We start from the raw sequence: 19245 nt of genomic DNA on the forward strand, positions 1-19245 counted from the left end.
GATGTGCCTATTGCTTCTTTAGTAACAGAGTTTCTTTGTGGTCTTAGTTATATGTTATAGTTAAGTGCTTTTGGCAGGATTTCCATGTCATTTGTTTATAGATATACAAAAGGATAAATGACTTCAAAGTAATGAAGTATTTTGGACATGAATACCATTAAAATGAATGAATGAATGAATGAATGAATGAATGAATGAATGAATGAATGAATGAATGAATGTTTTTCCAAATGCTGCTTGAATCCATGTTCTGTTTTGAAGGCTCATTGCAGTCACTTCTGCCGTTGTCCAGTTTGTAGGTTGTGTAACTAACTAAGTCAGCTATACCAGTAAGTAAATAGTAATATATACAGCACAGCTGCTGTCTGCTCATACTTGGCTTCATTTATTAGAAAAAGCTGTGTTTTCTCTTCATATGAGACAGTTTCATAAATTGAATTTTGAGTTCAGTTTGTTTATCTTGTGTTTTTCTGGTGAGGAGGATTCTGCTGTGTGAATGTGTGTGTGTTTATATTTGTGTGTGTGTGTGTATCTGCCATACATGTGTATGTATCAGGAGCTAGCATGACTGATTATTTACTGGGACCCACATATTAATAGGAAGTGCATTATCTCTGACTGGATACTTAAAAACCTCTGAAACTCTGGTGATGAGGAGCAGTGGGGACTGGGCCACAGGGAGGGATGCCTTACTGCAGGAGAGAAATCTTTAGAATGGCTAGGTATCAGCAGGTAGAAAAGCAGGTGTCCTTGATGCCAGGCTCAATGGAGCAATCCACAGCAGACCTGTTGTGTGTGTGTGGGGAGGGGGGGAATGAGCATCCCATACATATATTCCATTAGAAGAAGAAGAAGAAGAGTTGGTTCTTATATGCCGCTTTTCCCTACCCGAAGGAGGCTCAAAGCGGCTTACAGTCGCCTTCCCATTCCTCTCCCCACAACAGACACCCTGTGAGGTGGGTGAGGCTGAGAGAGCCCTGATATCACTGCTCGGTCAGAACAGTTTTATCAGTGCCGTGGCAAGCCCAAGGTCACCCAGCTGGTTGCATGTGGGGGAGCGCAGAATCGAACCCAGCATGCCAGATTAGAAGTCCGGACTCCTAACCACTACACCAAACTGGCTCTCTGGCTTAGGTGTGATAGAAGTGCCAGTGCTGCTTCAGTGTATGCAAGGTTACTGGGTTTTCTTTCTTCTGGAGATCTAATATTTGTGCTAAGGAACCATACTTAGATGCCATTAGCCCTTGGCTATTAAGAGCGGATTAAAGGGAAAGATCAGCCCCTCTGTCCACCCCAAGGTTTAGTAACTAGTATTGAGATGTTTTTTTGCCGCCGAACGGAGGGTTTTTAAGGGGATGGGTTATTTGGGATTCTTAAATTGTTACAGGTTTTTTTGAGGGTTTTTATGTATTGGGGTTTTTATATCTGTTAGCCGCCACGAACCCTTGTGGGAGTGGCGGGGTAAAAATGTAATGAATAAATAAATAATAAATAGATACGTTCCTTATAAACATCCATATGCATGGATGATGTGCATTCTTATGTTTTTAAAAAGCATTGAATCTTCTTTTTAGCAGCAGTATATGGAACAATGGTGAACTGTTTCCTGATACCCCTAGCTTGATTCCTACCCCCTGCTTTTGTTTAAGTGTGAGGAGTGTGTGTGGCTTCCATGGATTTCCTTTGTATCTTCAGCTCCCCTCCTCTCCCCCAATACTACAAACCACCTCAGTCCTTAAGGATTCTTTCTGTACAAACAGCTTTTGCTACAGTACAGCTGGACAAAAGAGACAAGGAAGCCCTTTTCTGCAAGCATAACACTGTTTGTGTTTATTTCAGTTCTAGCCACTATCTTGGCCTTTTGTCAATTATTAAATACAGGAAAGTTTTTTTCTGAGTAGAAAATACTGCTATTTTGGTAGCATATGATTTTATTCTTGATTCTTTTGAGGGTTTAGATTCTTACAATATGTGGCCCAAAAACGTTTGTAACGTTTTAATTCATGTTTAAAGAACCTCAGAAAATCTTAGCATCTAACATAATTTTCTTAAATACAAGTAATGCTGGACCCAATTGCCTTATTTGTCACTCACCTCACCAAGTTTAATAGCATTGGAGAATTTTTTTAAAAATATATCTGCATTGCAGAAGCACATATATAGGAAACATGGTCTGGAAAAAAGTACTGTAAGTGTGAGTAGTTGATTGTAAATCTTGTGTCCAGAAGAAGAGTTTGTATCAACATCAACATGGGCAAATATCAGCATTCTGCAGATGTTTGTGAGGTAGCTACTGCTGTTCAGTACATTTATTAACAACCTCGAACAAGGGTGGTCAGTAGATTTACCTATAATAATAATAATTATTATTATTATTAAATTTATTTCCTGTCACTTCCGAAGCCAGCTCTTGGCGGGTTACAATGTCCAATAAAACCGATTTAAACCCCCATTTAAAGTCATAAATCACAGAACATGATGGAACCACATCCCCACTACCGGAGGGGCGTGGAAAGAGATCGGTTTACTACTCACACCGGGGGGGGGGGGCATTGATCTTCCTTAGCCGACCCGAGCCTCAACCATAGACCTGGCAGAAGAGCTCCATTTTGCAGGCCCTATGGAACGCCGAAAGGTCCTGTAGGGCCTGTAGCTCTCCTGGGAGCTCATTCCACCAGGTCGAGGCTAGGCGCGCTTCCCTGGGACCGGGAACGACCAGTAAATTTTCACCCACAGAGTGTAAGGCCCTGCAGGGGGAATAGGGCAATAGGCGATCCCTCGGGTATGTGGGTCCCAACCCGCATAAGGCCTTAAAGGTTAAAACCAGAACCCTGAACCAGATCCAGACAGCAACTGGCAACCAGTGCAGCTGCCTCACACAGGCTGGATGTGGGCCCTCCCAGGTGGTCTAGAAAGACATGCTCAGCTTCCAGCGATAGGTTGAAATTCAAAGTTATCTCAGACAGGAAGGCTTCAGAAGAAATAAAGCATGAAGTTACATGTGGGAGAATAGTATGTGAGTATGAGGTGTCTACTGCCTAGCTCTAGACAGTATGACTTCAGCATAATATTGAGGCTGTAGATTGAAGGTTAGTCCTTGTGAATAAAGGCTAATGCCATTTTGATGTTTATTAACAGTAATATAGTTCCAAGATACTGGATGTACATGTAGTCCATACAACTGAGTTCTGTGATTCCTTATTCACTGAGGTTAGGAGAAGCAATAGGCTTACCAAAACAACAGGAAAAGTTATAAATACCATTCAGAAATGAAAAGCACTGCTTAAGTGGCTGTGGACTCTTCATGCATGCAGAGTTGCTTTTGCATTTTGTTCTTAGTGCCAAAAACTTCATGCTTTTTAACAAAGTACAAGTTTTGCAGTAGTTGCCACAGGTACCAAATTCTATTCAGGATACCACATGTATGGAGTTACTAAAGATTCCCAGTCTGCCCTGATTCTTGTGCCATATGAATAAATTGTAAGTGAATAAAAGAGGTTAGCCATGCTATTTCTATTTGTGTTATAAAGTTGTCTGTGCTATTTTTGCCACCTTTAAACATGTGTGTTTCCTTTAATTTTTCCAGCAATACATATGATGCATGATTGAAAGAGAACTGCTTGATAATATTTGTATTTTTGTGCCTTCTGATAATGACAGTTTTATTATGTACATTTGTTCAATCCTTTCCAGTAAAATTACTAGACTGTATTTCTGAGTACATTTGTTTCAGGTTGTGACAACATTTTTGCTAAAGTATGCATCATTAGCTTGCTAACTTTAAATGATTCCTTATAATCAGCTGTTGGTGCAAAATATAAATAAATAAATAAATTACTATGGCTAGTACAATTTCTTACAATATGGGGATCCAAACAGACATATGCTGGGAAAACAGTAATCTTGTGAATGAATGTGTGTGTGTGTGTGTGTGACTGGCTTATTTAAGATCTCCTCAAATCAAATTGTGATCCATCTGCATATTTTTGTCCTGTACGGGCCTTCAGGAAACAGAATCCGACTGGGGGTGGGGATGGAGTTGAGTACCTGGCAAGCTACAGTACCTGCTTTCTTGTTAAAACTGGGCAAATAGATTATAGGTTGTTTGTCCTGCTACATAAAGAGGCTTTTTACAATCAGTAATAAATATTATAAATTAATATTAAACACATTTTTCTTATACTGAACATATATCTAAATTGGTGTATTCCAATGTAATGCAGACTGCTGGCTTGAAATCAGATTGGTTTCTCTCAAACCATAATTGATCACAGTGTGATTATGTCGGTGATTTGTGAAAGCACAAATCCACAGGCCACTGTACAATAACTTCACTGGAAGCTGCACAGTTCCTTCCAGTAGTGTGTGTTGGGGGTGGCAGTACAAGGTTCCTATAGACCTTTGCTCTGCCCTCTTCTCAGTCCTTTAGCAAACAAACTTAGTGTACTTTATAGCAGGAGTAGTCAACCGGTGGTCCTCCAGATGTTCATGGACTACAATTCCCATGAGGCCCTGCCAGCAAATATAGCAATGTGGCATGCCTATCAGCTGATGGATAGGGCCTGGTGGTCTTTTTCTCTTCTTATGTCTCTGTAATATTCAGTGTCAGGTTTTGCACAGTTGGGTGTTCCTTCTTCCTCCTGGCTTGTGTTTATCAAATGGTCTCTCTCTCTCCACACCCGTCTCTTTAAATTCACCTATGGGGTTGTGTTGAACCTGAATTTATGGCGCGTTCTCCCCATTCTGCACTGTTTGAAGATTCATCTGGTTAGTTGCTGTTGCAAACAGTAGGCTGGTCCAGATGGATTTGTTAGTCTGATCTATCAAGACAGCTATTAATCTGTGAGGATTCTTTCTCTGCTCAGCTCCCTTTAGGTTTTTGTTTGTTTGCAATTCATGACTGGGCGTTAACTGATCATTTGGAATGATGTTAGTTAACTAACTTTTTCACATTCTCCCCTTATTTGGAATCCTCAGGTTTGATTCAGGTTGAGTTACAATTTACTCTTTTTCTATAAAGTGAGGCTACTTGTCTGTAAGTGGAAACTGTGGATTATAGCCAGGAACTGTTTTCCATCCTCCTGGACTTTTTCTTGTTGCAGACTTCATAGAGTGGAGCATCATTTAAGCTTTCAACTTGAGCTTGCAACCTTGGTTGGAGCTTTAGCAGTCAATACATAAATATCAGAACTGGAGTTATAATGTCATTGCATTCATATTAGATTTAGCCAGCTTTAGCACCTTTTATTTCTAAAGAAAGCACACTGAAAGTACTTTGAGAAAGACTTGCTTGTTCTTCCTGTTCTGTAGTCGGTTCATACCAAAATAGCTTCCATATACAGCTGGTTGAAAACTATAGTGTCATGCTTTGTTGCTAACTGTAGCAATGACTTCTGAATTAGTCTTTGAACCTACTAAAATGAACATATTTTTTCATGTGTGATGTTATGCTAATTTCCGCACATGATGCACACTTTAACACTCTCCCTTTGATCTGCAGATAAGCCTTTGAAGAAAAGAAAACAAGATTCCTTTCCACCACAGGAGGCTGGAGGTGCTACTGGAGGAAACAAACCAGCTTCTCAGGAGACAGGTTCTGCGGGAAATGGGTCAAGGCCAGCCTTGATGGTTAGTATTGATCTTCAGCAAGCAGGACGGGCAGACTCTCAGGCAGCTGTAACTCAGGATTCAGACATCATCAAAAAGCCTGAAGAGATGAAGCAGTGTAATGATGGTTCTGTGTTTGTTTCCCAAGAGGATGTTGGAGTACTTAAACTAAAATCTGAGAACCTTCCTGAAACCCCCAGGAAAAAATCAGAGTCTGAAAGTTTAAAGGTGGAAATACAACACAATGAGAACAAACAAACAGAAGTGCAGCAAAATGAGAGTAAGCGAATAGAAACAAAATGTAGTGAAAGCAAACAGACAGAAATTAAACATGAAAGCAAACATGAAAGTAGGCAAACGGATGTAAAACAAAACGAGAGCAAGCAAAATAATGGTAAACAGGATATAAGACAAAAACCTGAGACTCCAAAGCAGAAAAATGAAGTGAGGCCAGATACTCCCAAGCAGAAAAATGAAGGCAGACCAGAAACCCCAAAGCAGAAGAATGAAGGCAGGCCAGAAACCCCAAAACACAGGCATGAAAACAGGAGAGATTCTGGTAAATCCTCTTCAGAAAAGAAGCCTGATATATCTAAACACAAAATGGACATGAAATCTGATCCTTCCCGGGTGAAATCCGAAAGGGTTGATGCATTAAAACAGAGGCCAGATGGACGCTCAGGTTCTGACTCATTAAGGCGTGATCATGATAACCTTAAACAAAAATCTGAAGACCGGAGTGAATCGGAGAGATATCGAGGAGATTCATCAAAGCTAAGAAGGCCTGAGTATTTGAGGTCTTCAAGTAAGACTGATCATGACTCTAAACACATCATTAAATCTGATAACACAAAAGCTGAAAAGCTAGAAAGAAAACACAGACATGAGTCTGGTGAGTCCCGGGACAGGCTGTCTTCTGGGGATCAGAGATCAAGACCTGGCAGCCCTCGTATTAAACAGGAAAGTAAAAGTGATATTAGTAAATTAAGACCTGACAGACCTGGTTTCAAATCGCCCAACAGTAAAGATGAACGAAGGACAGATGGTAATAAAAGCAAACTGGATAGTAATAAAGCACATACTGATAGCAAAGCAGAATTTCCCAGTTTTTTGTTGGGGGCAAGATCTGGGGCTTTGAAACACTTTATCATTCCAAAAATAAAGCGGGATAAAGATGGCAATGTCATGCATGATGCAAGGAAATCGGAAATTAAGGGTGAGCCAAAGGACAAAGTGGAGAAGATTGGGCTAGTGGAGGATCTAAATAAAGGAGCTAAACCAGTTGTCGTTCTGCAGAAGCTTTCTTTGGATGATGTACAAAAATTTATTAAGGACAGAGAAGACAAATCTCGGAGCTCTTGTTTCAAATCTAACAAGAACAAGTCATCCAGACCAAACAAAGGTAAGACTTGATTTATTAAAACTTTTAATAGTTATATTATTATCTCAAGGTAATAGGTTGCCCAACAAATTTGGGTAGAAAAGAAGAATCAACATTTTTGCAAACTTCAGCCATGTTATACTGGCACTAGATTATGATTATAACGATTAGAATAAATTGAACCTTACAAATGTATTGGGACATGACTGCACTAAAAAGTGTGTGCTTTGTGCTGCTTGTATCCAAAATGATTCTGAACATGAATTCATTCCTCATGGTCATGATGGTAAGTGTCCTTTCTCCTACTGGCAAGTGTGGCGTCTCTGATCTTCAAAACTGAGAGGAACACAATGGCTTTTCAACACAGTGCAACCGAGATCAGGCCTTGCTGTCTTTTGGAGCTTGAGAGATGGATTATCCCTCACCTTACAACATGCTTTAGAGGTGTTTTGAGTTCATCTACAGGAAAAATTGTAGGGATGGTCCAGGCCTCCTTCTTAGTTTGAAGGAGTCATGGGAGCCTATCCTTGATCTCTTTTACCTTGGAGATAGTCTGGGTGCCCCTGAAGCTCAGTGCCAAATCACAGACACCTCCCCTCCCCTGAATTGGTGGAACAGCAGGATTGTGCCAATTGCAAATCTTGAATGGTTATATCTCAATAGAAGATGCATATGTATATTTGTCAGTTGTCAAGATATGTAGCTGAAATTGGTATTATATGTATAGTTTCAAAATGGGCTTTGCTTTGGGTCATCAAGGCTTTACTCCAGGTTCAATTTGATGTGTATCAGATCTGTTCTTTATATTACACTGTATGCCTAACCTACATATGTAATATATTCAAATGTTTTGTCGTACTACAGAATAAGGCCTGTATATAGACAGTTGCATTTTGTGTATCTTAAAATGCTTGTACTCATCCAGTGATGTGTTGTATACTTCTTAAATTATACCACCCTAATATATTACCTGCTTTTTAAACTTCTGGCTGTAAATTTTTGCTTTAAGTAAAAGAACTTTGAAACACTGAAATAGATCTCCGAATTAAAAGTGTATGCTTTTTTAAAAATATCATTTCAGTTTTATATCAGGGTTTTTTTTTTTTTTTTGGAAGGTTATGATTTTCATTTTGCCAAAATTTCAGGAGGATCAAAACTGTTCCTGAGTTAGCTTTGGACAGTTTTGGGAGTACTGAAATTCCCAAACCATAAAACTGTCCAAAACTGACTCAACAGTTTTGATATTGCTGAAGTTTTAGCAAATGAAAACTATACTCTTAAGACAAACTGGTATAAAACCAAAATCAGTTTTTTGAAGCATAAACACACCGTTCAGATATCTAGTTCAGTGCTTCAGATTTCTATGATTTAAAACAGCAGTCTGCATCCAGAATGCACAGTTAGAAATTTAAAAGGCAGGTAATGGCATCATGCTCTTGAGAAAAAGGATGTCTCAAGAGCTAGCAGGGAGAGACAGAGAAGAAGTGTGCCCTGACCCCCCAGGTGGTCTGGAGCAGGGATAGTCAACCTGTGGTCCTCCAGATGTCCATGGACTACAATTCCCATGAGCCTCTGCCAGCATTTGCTGGCAGGTGCTCATGGGAATTGTAGTCCATGGACATCTGGAGGACCACAGGTTGACTAACCCTGGTATGGAGTGCAAAGAAATTTAAAGGTCTATATAATGAAACGCGTTTTCATCGAAACCTCTGTAACTGGGAGATCAAGTCAACCTTCATTGAGAATAATGGCCTCTTGAAGTTTAAAGGGCTAGTATGCCACAGATCAGCTGGGCCCTGATGTATCAACTGTTTAACCTTTGGTCATTGTTTTGAACGGGAGGCAGGGGTCTTCCCATTGATAAAGAATGGAACTTTGAAGTTTAATAGGATAGTGCACTGTAGATCAAGTGCAAGAAGGATGCACTTCTTCTCTTTTCATCCCTGTAATGCTTCTGAACTTCTGTGAGATAACTTTGTGTTACTCTTGATTTTGTATACCCCAGAGCTCACCCAACTGCTGATTTTGGGTTTTGATTCAAGAATATCTGAATTTGCCCTTATACGCAGGATGACAATTCATAAGGGTTTTTTGAGGACTTAAGTTACATGTGTTACACCTGTTTACTGATGTGTAAAAGTTGTGTGTGTAGAGGGAGGGAGCAAACTAGTTGTGAGAAGAGCATGGCATACAAAAGCTGCATCCAAACTAGTGTTTCTGTGGGTACAAAGATTTCTGCCCATGATTTAAGGTTTTTCTTTTCTTTCCCAGCCTTAAATGTCCAGAAAAACTTGTTTCTTATAGTTGCCTGTCGCACTATAATGTGACGTGGGAACATTTGGGGCTGCCTGGGTGGGGGATCCAAAAGTTGTAGTCTGCAACTTTGTGTCCGCAAAATTGCTAGCCTGGATCCAAGCTTATTCTAGGAGGCGAAGCCATAGTAGGAGTAGGAACATATGCATTTGCAGAGTGTCATGTGCAAACTGCCAGTATGCAGGACGATATATATGCTGTCAGTGTGTACAATTTGCCATTTAGAAGTCAGTGACATGATCAAGTGCAATAGCAAAACATAGGTAGACTTTAGCAGCCAGGGTAGAGAGGGGAGAAAGTTAGATACTCTGATTGGCATAAGATGGAAGGCAAGATGGAAGGAGGCATACTGCTTCTCCAGTCAGAGTTGGAAGAAGGGGGAGATTAAAGGTTTCATTGCTCCATTTGAAAAAGAACATGCCCCTGAGAATCTGATTGGCCTGTCTGGATGCAAGTTGGTATGAAGAAACCTTGGTAATGAAGACAGCTACTGTTTAGATTTTGGCCTTGATTACATACAGTATAAATTGCCATGGTGTCTTGAGTATGCTGAGCTGGATCTGCTTCCAGTGACCCTCTGAAAGTGCTCCATACCGTAGCACATTCCTTGATGAGCCAGGCACTTTCTCAGATTCAGTCCTTCAGAATATCCAGTGCCAGCTTTACATTACTTTTTCTAGCTCCATTTTTCCTGGAGATTGTGTAAAAACTGTTAGATACACTAACCAAAATGGTACTAACCAAAATGGTAGGGGGTAGGGATGGGCTATTTGTTTTGGATAAGCCAAAGTACCCAAATAAATGTTGATTTGGGTACTTTTCGGACATATCCCTATATTCTAAACCAGCCGAATGAGCAGTATCCAAATTGTGATTTGGAGAGTTGGGTGCAATTCAGACACTTGTGGCGCCTTTAAAGTCAATGGGAAATTTTGCCTCTTAGTCTATGTGGTTTGCAGGTGGGAAGTTGAGGTAAAGGCACCAAATTTGCAGCATGAAGAGATATGAGAAAATTAAGATACAGGTGAATATACGGATCATGTACTGCTAGTTGGACAAAAAAGAGGGGTGGAGAGACTGTCACATCTTGGAAGTACAGTATTTGCTGGTGTATAAGACTACTTTTCCCCCCTGAAAAACATGCCTCCAAATGGGGGGGGGGGTCATCCTATACGCCGGGTGCACTTCAGCTGGGATAGACATAGCTGCCCATAGTGGCCTCCTGATGCTCGCCTGGTGCCCATAGTGGCCTCCCGATGCCCGCCCATTTCATTCTACATACCATCCAGTATCGCACGGTATCCAGCGCGGCGGGTCATCAGCGTGGCTGCAGCGAGCGTCAGCAGTGAGATAGGGGTGCCAGCCTTTTCGGCGTGACCGGCCCGTTCTGCTCAGTGGGAAGCAGCGGTGCTCCAGTCCGCCCCTTGTCTACGCAGAGCTCACACATGCGCACTTGCACACTAGTGCCGGTCACAGAGAGATGCAGGGGCGGGCCGAAGCCGCTGCGGTCGCGCTGCGGCTGTACAATGGGGACAAACTCTATATTTTGGGGGGTCGTCTTATACTCCCAGTCGTCTTATACGCCGGCGAATACGGTATTTCTTTGTTCTCCAGAGAACATTTGTGCATGGCACTTCAGTTTGTGAAAGGTCATGCCTTGGTTCAGTTTACCAGGTTTTATGGTATTGTTTTTTCTCTAGACTTTTCATTGTTCAATTAAACTGTATTGAAATGTACAAAATGTTTAAATTGTACATAATGCACAGTCAGCAGAAAGCATTTTGATGTTCTAATATTCATTCATTTCTTCTGAAATGTACTGTTTGGTCTGTTCAGAGTTATTCAGTTTGTCATCTATCATGGTTTGGTGTACATGATTGAGTCGAAATTCTGAACAATATTTGTCTAAATTTTACTCCTGTGGAGATCAGGGATGTTACCATTTCCTCTGTACATGGATTGAATTATTCCATTATTTATTCTTATTATTTAAATATATGTGAACAACCCAGAAATGTAAATTTTGAACAAACATGGGAACTTCTAACCTTCATTTTTGTGTTTCTTGGTTTTGAAGAGATTGTTGTTTATCCAGTTTGCCCATGCAATAATCATTTTCTCAGTTAAATGTCTTACAGGGCAGTAATTTTTAATCTAATTTGGTTTAAAAATGTATTTTTTTTCAAAACACTATGTCAGAACATCACTTTGTGTTTATAATGATCCATGAAATACAAGTTAATTGTGCCTAATATGTAAATATGCTAATCATTTTGGTCTTGTGTTGATTTGAACAATGGGTATATTGGGACTAATTCTGTAAAAAATGTTTTGTATAGTAACTGGTGCTAGAAGTGTAGATATTCTTGTATTTAAATTATTGTACTTATTGGTCTCAACAAATAATTTGAAAAATGAGGTATCTCTTTTTAACTGAAAAATTTGAAAAGTCGGTAATTTATGCAGCAAATCAGTACAGCACAAAAGTCAGATAATGTTCATTTAGGTTCATAACTTCAATTAATAACTGGAGCCAAGTCTTAGAATGCAAATCTGATAATATAATGACAGATATAGTATGTATATTTTTGGCCACTTTGCAAATAGGTGGCTGTGTGCATCAGGTAATCACAAGACAACTAGTGTTCCACTTCTCTTAAGTATTACTAGAAGGAAGATGGGTAATCCTTCAGTTGATTGATGCTTCTGAGCAAATTTTAAGTCCCGTCACATCTTTAAGACCAACAAAGAAAATTCGGGGGGGGGGGGGGATATTGTTGTGCTTAGGGAAATAATCTTTAATATTTATGAAAGCCTAACACACTTTGAAACGAGCTTCTTCGGGGGGCTATCCCTTCAGATTCTCAGTAGAATGCTCCGTTCCCTTCTGTCAATATTAAACAATGACATTCTACTGATAATCAGAAGTGATATTCCCCTGAAGAAGCTTGATGATGCGAAGTGTGTTGACATTTCACAAATATTAAAGATTCTTTCCTTAAATGCACCATTAACCCCCCCCCCCCTATTTTTTTTTCCTTTGGACTTGGTACAGTCTTTTTCACCTTTATGACTATCAAAAGTTTTATTCTGGGTATAAGCTTTCATGTACATGCACAAGTTGATGGTATTCAAGACATGGCTGCTGAGGAAGGAGGGGAGCTGTTCAGTCAGGGTAAAAAACAGGTTCATGGCTAGATGCTGAAGTAGGAGAAGTGGGCCTCTATACGAAAGAGTCAAACTTGGTTGGTCTTAAGGCTGCCATTGGACTGCTCTGCTGCTTCAGACTAAAACAGCTACCCCTCTTTATCTATCTTGATTGAAGCTTGTTTAGTTGAAGTTTCCGATGTATGGGGAAACCGCCCTGTGTACACAGTGCACACAGTGCACACAGTAATGTATTTCAGCACACCATGTATCCCTTCAAGTATGCAGATTGGCAAGTGTGTCTCAAATGATTTGTTCTACCACTGCATGATGCCACTTAATTGTGACTGTAAAGCTATGTTCTCATTTGTACCATTGTAAAAGTTTCTAGATGCAAATGAAGACCTGCTTCGTATCTTGTCAAAATAACCTGAAATCTATAAATGGGATAATGCCTTCAAATTTGGCTCCATCTGCTGGCAAACACACAAAATGTTTTGCATATGTACAAAATGAAGAATTGGGAAGCTATTGGGGGAAATGCTGTATTTTGTACTTGCAAAGATTAACTGAAGCAAGCATCTTTGGAGTTAGGGTGCTCAACTGTTGTTGTTTTTTTTAAATAGAAAGTTGTGTTTATATCGTGTCCATTTTGCAGTGGACTTCTGTCCTTTCAAGTGACAGTTTGCATTAATGAACAATGGACTGTGTTTTTACATTTTGTAAATCATCTTATTTGTGAAAAGTCGGACAAAATGTTAAATTCATGTCTGCATTTTGTTGGTGTGTCATTAGTTCTACATTCACTTACAGTTTACTCTTCATTGGTAGGTAGCATAGATCAGTCAGTGTTAAAGGAATTGCCTCCTGAACTACTAGCAGAAATTGAATCCACTATGCCTCTTTGTGAACGAGTGAAAATGAACAAACGTAAACGTAGCACTGTAAATGAGAAACCAAAATACGCCGAAATCAGTTCTGACGAAGACAATGAAAGTGAAGAGGCTTTTGAAAGTGAGTAGCATGAACGTTTCTCATTTTTATAATGGTAATCTGTTACTCTTGGTGATGTGTGTATGGTGCCTCCCTAGCAGTACTGCTAAAAATGGGATGAGTTCCCCTGGATAAGGCTAGACTTGTCTGCTGCAGTGCTATAGGATAGAAATGCATGTCTCTGGCATTCTAGTAATTTGGAAGGAATGTGGCTCTTCAGATGCTTTCATAGCATGGCTCAATGAAGAGCTGCGTTGTAACTCATTTACAACAAAGCACTGCCAGAGGAAAGCGCAGCATTGCAGAAGCCAAATAACTTCAATTGGTGATGTCCTTGGAACAGCTAGTGCTCAAGGCAGAGGTTTTGTGTCCTTGTGCATGGCATTTGAAAAGTTTCATACATGTCTAAGACACTTTTATTAGAGTAAGAGCAACGTAAAGTTCTTAACCCAGCAGAAGGCTAATATAAGGTGTGTTGGTAGTGCAAATTCAGCCTGAAAAAAACATATGCGTTCTTGCTGAATCACTGCCGTGTTCTAGCCAATGCTAAAACCTCGTGTCTCAGTTTCTTCCCTTAGCTGTGAGGCAGATCCAACAAGACGAGGGATAGGATTTTCAAGGCACGGCTGCTGAAGGAGAAGGGGAGCTGTCCAGTTAGGGAAAAAACAGGTTCATGGCAAGATGCTGAAGCAGCAGAGGAGCTGTCCAGCTATGTAATGATGACTGCTGTGGGGAAAGGCTACTACGGCAACCAAAGCAAAGCCAAGTGAAGGGACTCTTAACTGGTTCCACCTCTTACTGGTACTTTAGTGAGGTACATTCTGGCCTTTCTAAACTCTGGTTTCCTCCCACATAAGTGAGCCAGGCTTGAGCAAGCACTTTGCCTCCTGGTATAGGCTTCACCTCGGGCTTAGACCTTTCTCTTTTTGTAGGGTATAAGCCATGATTTCAGGGGACCCAGAGCTTGGGAGTGAGCTGTGTCATGCTGGGAATAGTTCTGGTTTCTAGTTTTGAACAGGATTCATTGGTACTGCCTTTCTGAGTGCAATCTTCAGAGTGTTTTTCAGCAAGGATGACATCTCATGATTCCTGACGGTGCTGGGGTTTGCAAAAGGGGAGGGTCTCTGCTGAATGTATGGGTTTGGTAACTATTCGGCCCATTAGAGGACAATCCTTCTAAAGCTCATGGGACATTATTCACCCAGTAGAGGGGCAGGGGTAGTCAAACTGCGGCCCTCCATATGTCAATGGACTACAATTCCCATGAGCCCCTGACAGAGAATGCTGGCAGGGGCTCATGGGAATTGTAGTCCATGGACATCTGGAGGGCCACAGTTTGACTACCCCTGGAAGGGTGTCAGAGTTTTAATCATGATAATCAAATGAACAATATGGAGGTTTGTAAGTTCATTGGTCTTGGCCTAGGAAGTTTCATAGTTTTGTAGAAAGATTAATGCACTGTAATGGACATCTAATGAAGTTGCATACATGCTAATCTATTGAGCTAATAGATAACAGATTGAAAAGAAATATCAATAGTTCGGGAAAGGAGAGTTACTTTTGGGTTCTTGGGGGGAGAGAAAGTTTTTGAGAGCAAAATGGGGAGTGTGAAGGTAAAACCCATGCATGCGTGTGTCCTGTGGATATTAGTAAACATTTACTGGGCACCACATCTTTTATTATAAATAATAAAAAATGGTATACTACATGCTTTACAAGGGGAGACTACAGCACCTACTCAAAATAACCCACAATTGAAAATATATCAGAAACAAATAAATGGTAGATGGAACATTGGATAAACATAATAGGGATCAAAAGGTTTGGGCTACAATCTGTATTTCCCTGATTAGTAAATGTATTCTTTTTTTTTTTTTTTTACATTAGCTGGAATCATTTTAATTTGTTGAAAGGAAGAACTAGGGTGAGAACATCAAAAGGATCAGAAACATTCTAGTTGAACTGCTGCTTTTTTTTTTTTTTTTTTTTTTATAATGATTTTTTTTATTTTCATAAAGATAGAAATATAATCATCATTTAAGAATATACGACCCCACATTGACTCCACAGTGATATAAACTTTTGCCCAAAACTCTAAGAGCCATGAGTCTAAGAGCCATCCACATTTCCACTACATTAAAAAAAAAGGCCTGTTTAGATATACAAAAGAAAAGTTATTATTAATCAACTTACTTGTGAGATCGTAGACCTCACATTAACTGCTTGATACAATCTAAGAGCTATCCTAGCAGATATTTCTAGGTTTGAGTTAGATGCTTAACATTAAACATTTCTTATAGCACAGTATGAGTTTTGGCCCTGTATCAATACCCTGATGAAGGGAGAGGAAAGTAGGGCTTTGCCTTAAAGATGTACAAAGAAAAAAAAATTACAAAAGGATTTCATAATTTCTCCTTATCCTTAATACAGATACATCTACAAACCATTTATACTTGACCCATTCTAAGAGCCATCCTGACAGGTATAAGTTGAGAGCTTTGCATTTTCTACAGATCAATATGAGCTTTGGCCCTATAACAATACACCAATAAAAAAAAATAATAATAAGGGGGGAAAGCCCCATTTTATATTTCCAACGCTAACGATTATATTACCTATATGCCTACTAAGAAAAAGAAACAAGAGAAAAAAAAGGCACTGCTTCCCCTTTTTCATAAAAATAGCAATGTAGGATACAGTATATGTTGTTAATACAGAGAATAATAAGATTTCCAGGTTTAGATTAAATGCTTAACATTAAACATAGAACAATATAAGCTTTCAGTCTTCTATAGCTTCTCCTTATCCTTGGTTCTGATACATCTACAAAACAATTTATGCTTGACCCATTCTAAGAACCATCCTGACAGATATATTTTCAGATTTAAGTTGAAAGCTTAACATTAAACATTTTCTACAAGTCAGTGTAGGCTTTAGTCCTAGGACAATACCCTAATAGAAGAAAGAAAAAATAAGGGGGGGGAACCCCATTTTACATTTTCAGCACTAATGATTATATTACCTATATGCCTACAAAAGAAAAGAGACAAAAAAAAAACAAGAGAGAAAGAGACACTGCTTCCCCTTTTTCATAAAAATGGAAATATAGAATACAGTATAACATTAAACATAAAACAATATGAGCTTTCGGTCTTCTTAAGGGGGTCTCATCTCGAGGCTTGCTACATCTTGTCGTTCCCGTAAAATTATATTCTGTCCCATTGGCCTTTGGCGTAGAAAGTGCAGTTGTACTCTTTCCCGCAGAATATGCATCGATAAATCTTGAGGCCGTTGCACCTCCTGGACTCCAGTATCAATACAATTTTCCCCCCGGAGAGATCCTTTAAATCGGTTACTTTCACTGCAGATCCATATTTCTTTTGATTGATTTTTGTACACTGTTGCTTTGAGATGGCTGTATGTCTTTTTAAAAAGGGTGTCCTTATCTGGGCTGCAGAACTCCGGCATCCCATTTTCCGTCTCCAGAATTTCAGATTTCTCTTCTACTGTTGGTTTTCCACCTTGTTTAGAGCTGTCATCAGCCACTGTTATTGATCCATTATTCCTGTTAAAGACGTCTTCCTTGGCATCTTGGATCTCCTTGAAGATATGAATTTCAGATTTCTCTTCTGCTGTTGGTTTTCCACCTTGTTTAAAGCTGTCATCAGTCACTGTTATTGATCCATCATTCCTATTGAAGACTTCTTCCTTGCCATCTTGGATCTCCTTGGAGATATTTTTGATCAATCCATCTAAAAATACTTTGTAATCTTGGGTTTGTATCTCTATTAGATGAGCCAATCTTTTTAACATAGACATGATTTTGACTTTAAAAAAAACCGGCCCCAAACAATTTTACAAGTGGCCAGTAGAGGTCCTCTGTTTTATCCTCTAATGTTCCGGCACAGGCATGTGACGTATTGAAGGCAGAGATTCTCGTGCTGGCACAGAGTTCTCGTGAGATTTTCCCATTCACAGCTTATCTTATCTTCGAAAACCAAAACAATTACAATAAGAGCTTTTGCCAATTAATTCGAGTTGATTTGAGTCCTTCTTCTGCTTAGTTAGGAGAATTAGCCTGCCTCTTAACGAGGTGGCTTCAGGCAGAGCAGAGTAAGAGGAGGGGGGAAACAAAGGGCTTTGATGCAGGAAGAGAGACGGAGAAAAAAAAAAGCGAGAGATACTTGCAGTAAATGATGTTTTGGAACTCAGCCGATGTCCTCCCCTCAGTTCAGAGCGTTCATTTGTGGTAAATCATCATGTAGGGTTGAAGCAGATACTTTAAGATTAAAGAAAGAAAAGAAAGTCCGAGGTAGAAAATGGCAGTCGTCCTCTGGACCTGGAACGCTGACAGCCTATAATCCAGGGAGATATACTCCCTAAAGGATTGGAGACGGCCCCAAGAACTTCCTGGGTAGAAAGGTGAGGTGGGGTTTGCGTACCCCTCCTCTTTTCTGCCAATTGCTTGCACAATTGACCCCTGTCAGGCTTCAGAGATAGCAGAGCAGATGCCCTGCCACCCTCTCAGGACGACATCTTTAGCCACACCCAGTAAATGTATTCTTATTGTTATAACTGCTTGATAAATAAGCAGTTGCTGAGAATCAAGACTGAGAAAAAGGCATGAGGGGGGAAATAGCTACAAATGGATTTGTTAATTTTTTTAAGTATAAATTTATTATGTCCAGGAGAAGAAAAAGGATGGAGATGTTTGGTGGGAAACCAGAATGTTTAGGTTTATAATGAGTGGATCATATGAATGAGGAGCCCTGATTGGAACATATCAAGGAGGGAGAAAAAAGAGTTCCAGATTTTTGAGAACTTGAAATGTAAACCAAAAAGTCAACTGAAAGTTTAAAGAGAATACAAAATGGGATTGGGAACCAGTGGTAAAGACAGTAGAGAAGAGGTAACATGCACATGTGACCGAGATAAATATTAGAAAGAGTGGAATTCCTATCCAGAAGCACATATCTTTAAAAAGAATTCCTATTTAAGCAATAGTAGCAAGCAAAAGTCTTCAAGCAAAAATAGCAAGTGTGGTCAGACTGTGAGCATGTTTGTAACTTCTTGGGCTATGGCCCCAAAGGTTGTGAGAGTAAAGCCTGGAAGCAAATTGCTGCAATAATTGCGGTACTTAATGCAAGAAATAGGTTGAGCAAGCATTTAATAATACAAAATATTAATTTTAGCAACAGAGAACAGAGAAATGCTGCTTTGGTATGAAGAAACTTATAGGGATGTGTTTCCTTCCTTCTCCCCACCTAAGAGCATGTGCTATACTATGGCTGTTTCTGCTGTGATGCAGCTGTAGATACAGGATAGACAATTAAAAAGCAGGTAGAAGATTTCTGTCTTTCTTCCCTCCTCTTTCTTCCCCGTTAAATCTCCTTCTGGTCCCTTAGTGGAATAGGCTACATTCAGGCTTTGTAGGTAAGCACAGCTAAAGTGGGAGTGGGAGTGCTCATGCACAGCATTGTTGCCAGACTTGCACATGCCCTACTCCCCATCATTTTTGAATTGGGAATTTTGGTTAAACAATAACTCCAGTTATCCATGATGTACAACTCTAGGTTAATGGATTTACCAAAGTTCATCCGTCCCCCAGCCCACTAACCAGGATTCTAAGCCTGGATAAAACCAACTTTAGGATTTGGGGTTGAGTGAGGGATGAACTTGGTTAATCCATGTATGTAAACTCCCATGTTGCAGGTATCTGTACAGTTTAATATTAGTCTAACCAATATTAGTCTAACCGAAACATGGAGGGGGCCAAGGTACATGTACAAGCCAAGTAAGAAGTA

General features: G+C 39.8%; 2 protein-coding genes across 6 annotated transcripts in view; one reads left to right on the forward strand and one right to left on the reverse strand.

The window, feature by feature from the left end:
- The window catches only part of NIPBL (NIPBL cohesin loading factor), a 142991-nt gene that overhangs the window by 81887 nt on the left and 41859 nt on the right, over positions 1 to 19245 (forward strand). For all 5 annotated transcript variants that reach the window (XM_077346991.1, XM_077346989.1, XM_077346988.1 and 2 more), the window contains 2 exons: positions 5501 to 7009; positions 13280 to 13462. In XM_077346991.1, the coding sequence (XP_077203106.1) occupies positions 5501 to 7009; positions 13280 to 13462 (1692 nt within the window). The remainder of the gene's footprint in view (positions 1 to 5500; positions 7010 to 13279; positions 13463 to 19245) is intronic.
- On the reverse strand, positions 15425 to 17981 carry LOC143842174 (uncharacterized). Its single transcript, XM_077346993.1, has 2 exons — positions 17630 to 17981; positions 15425 to 17429 (listed from the first exon to the last, which is right to left on the reverse strand). The coding sequence occupies exon 2, from the start codon at positions 17258 to 17260 to the stop codon at positions 16598 to 16600; it is 663 nt and encodes a 220-aa protein (XP_077203108.1). The 5' UTR covers positions 17261 to 17429; positions 17630 to 17981; the 3' UTR covers positions 15425 to 16597.

This window comes from Paroedura picta, chromosome 7 (genome assembly GCF_049243985.1).
Source record: "Paroedura picta isolate Pp20150507F chromosome 7, Ppicta_v3.0, whole genome shotgun sequence".
Taxonomy (NCBI): domain Eukaryota; kingdom Metazoa; phylum Chordata; class Lepidosauria; order Squamata; family Gekkonidae; genus Paroedura; species Paroedura picta.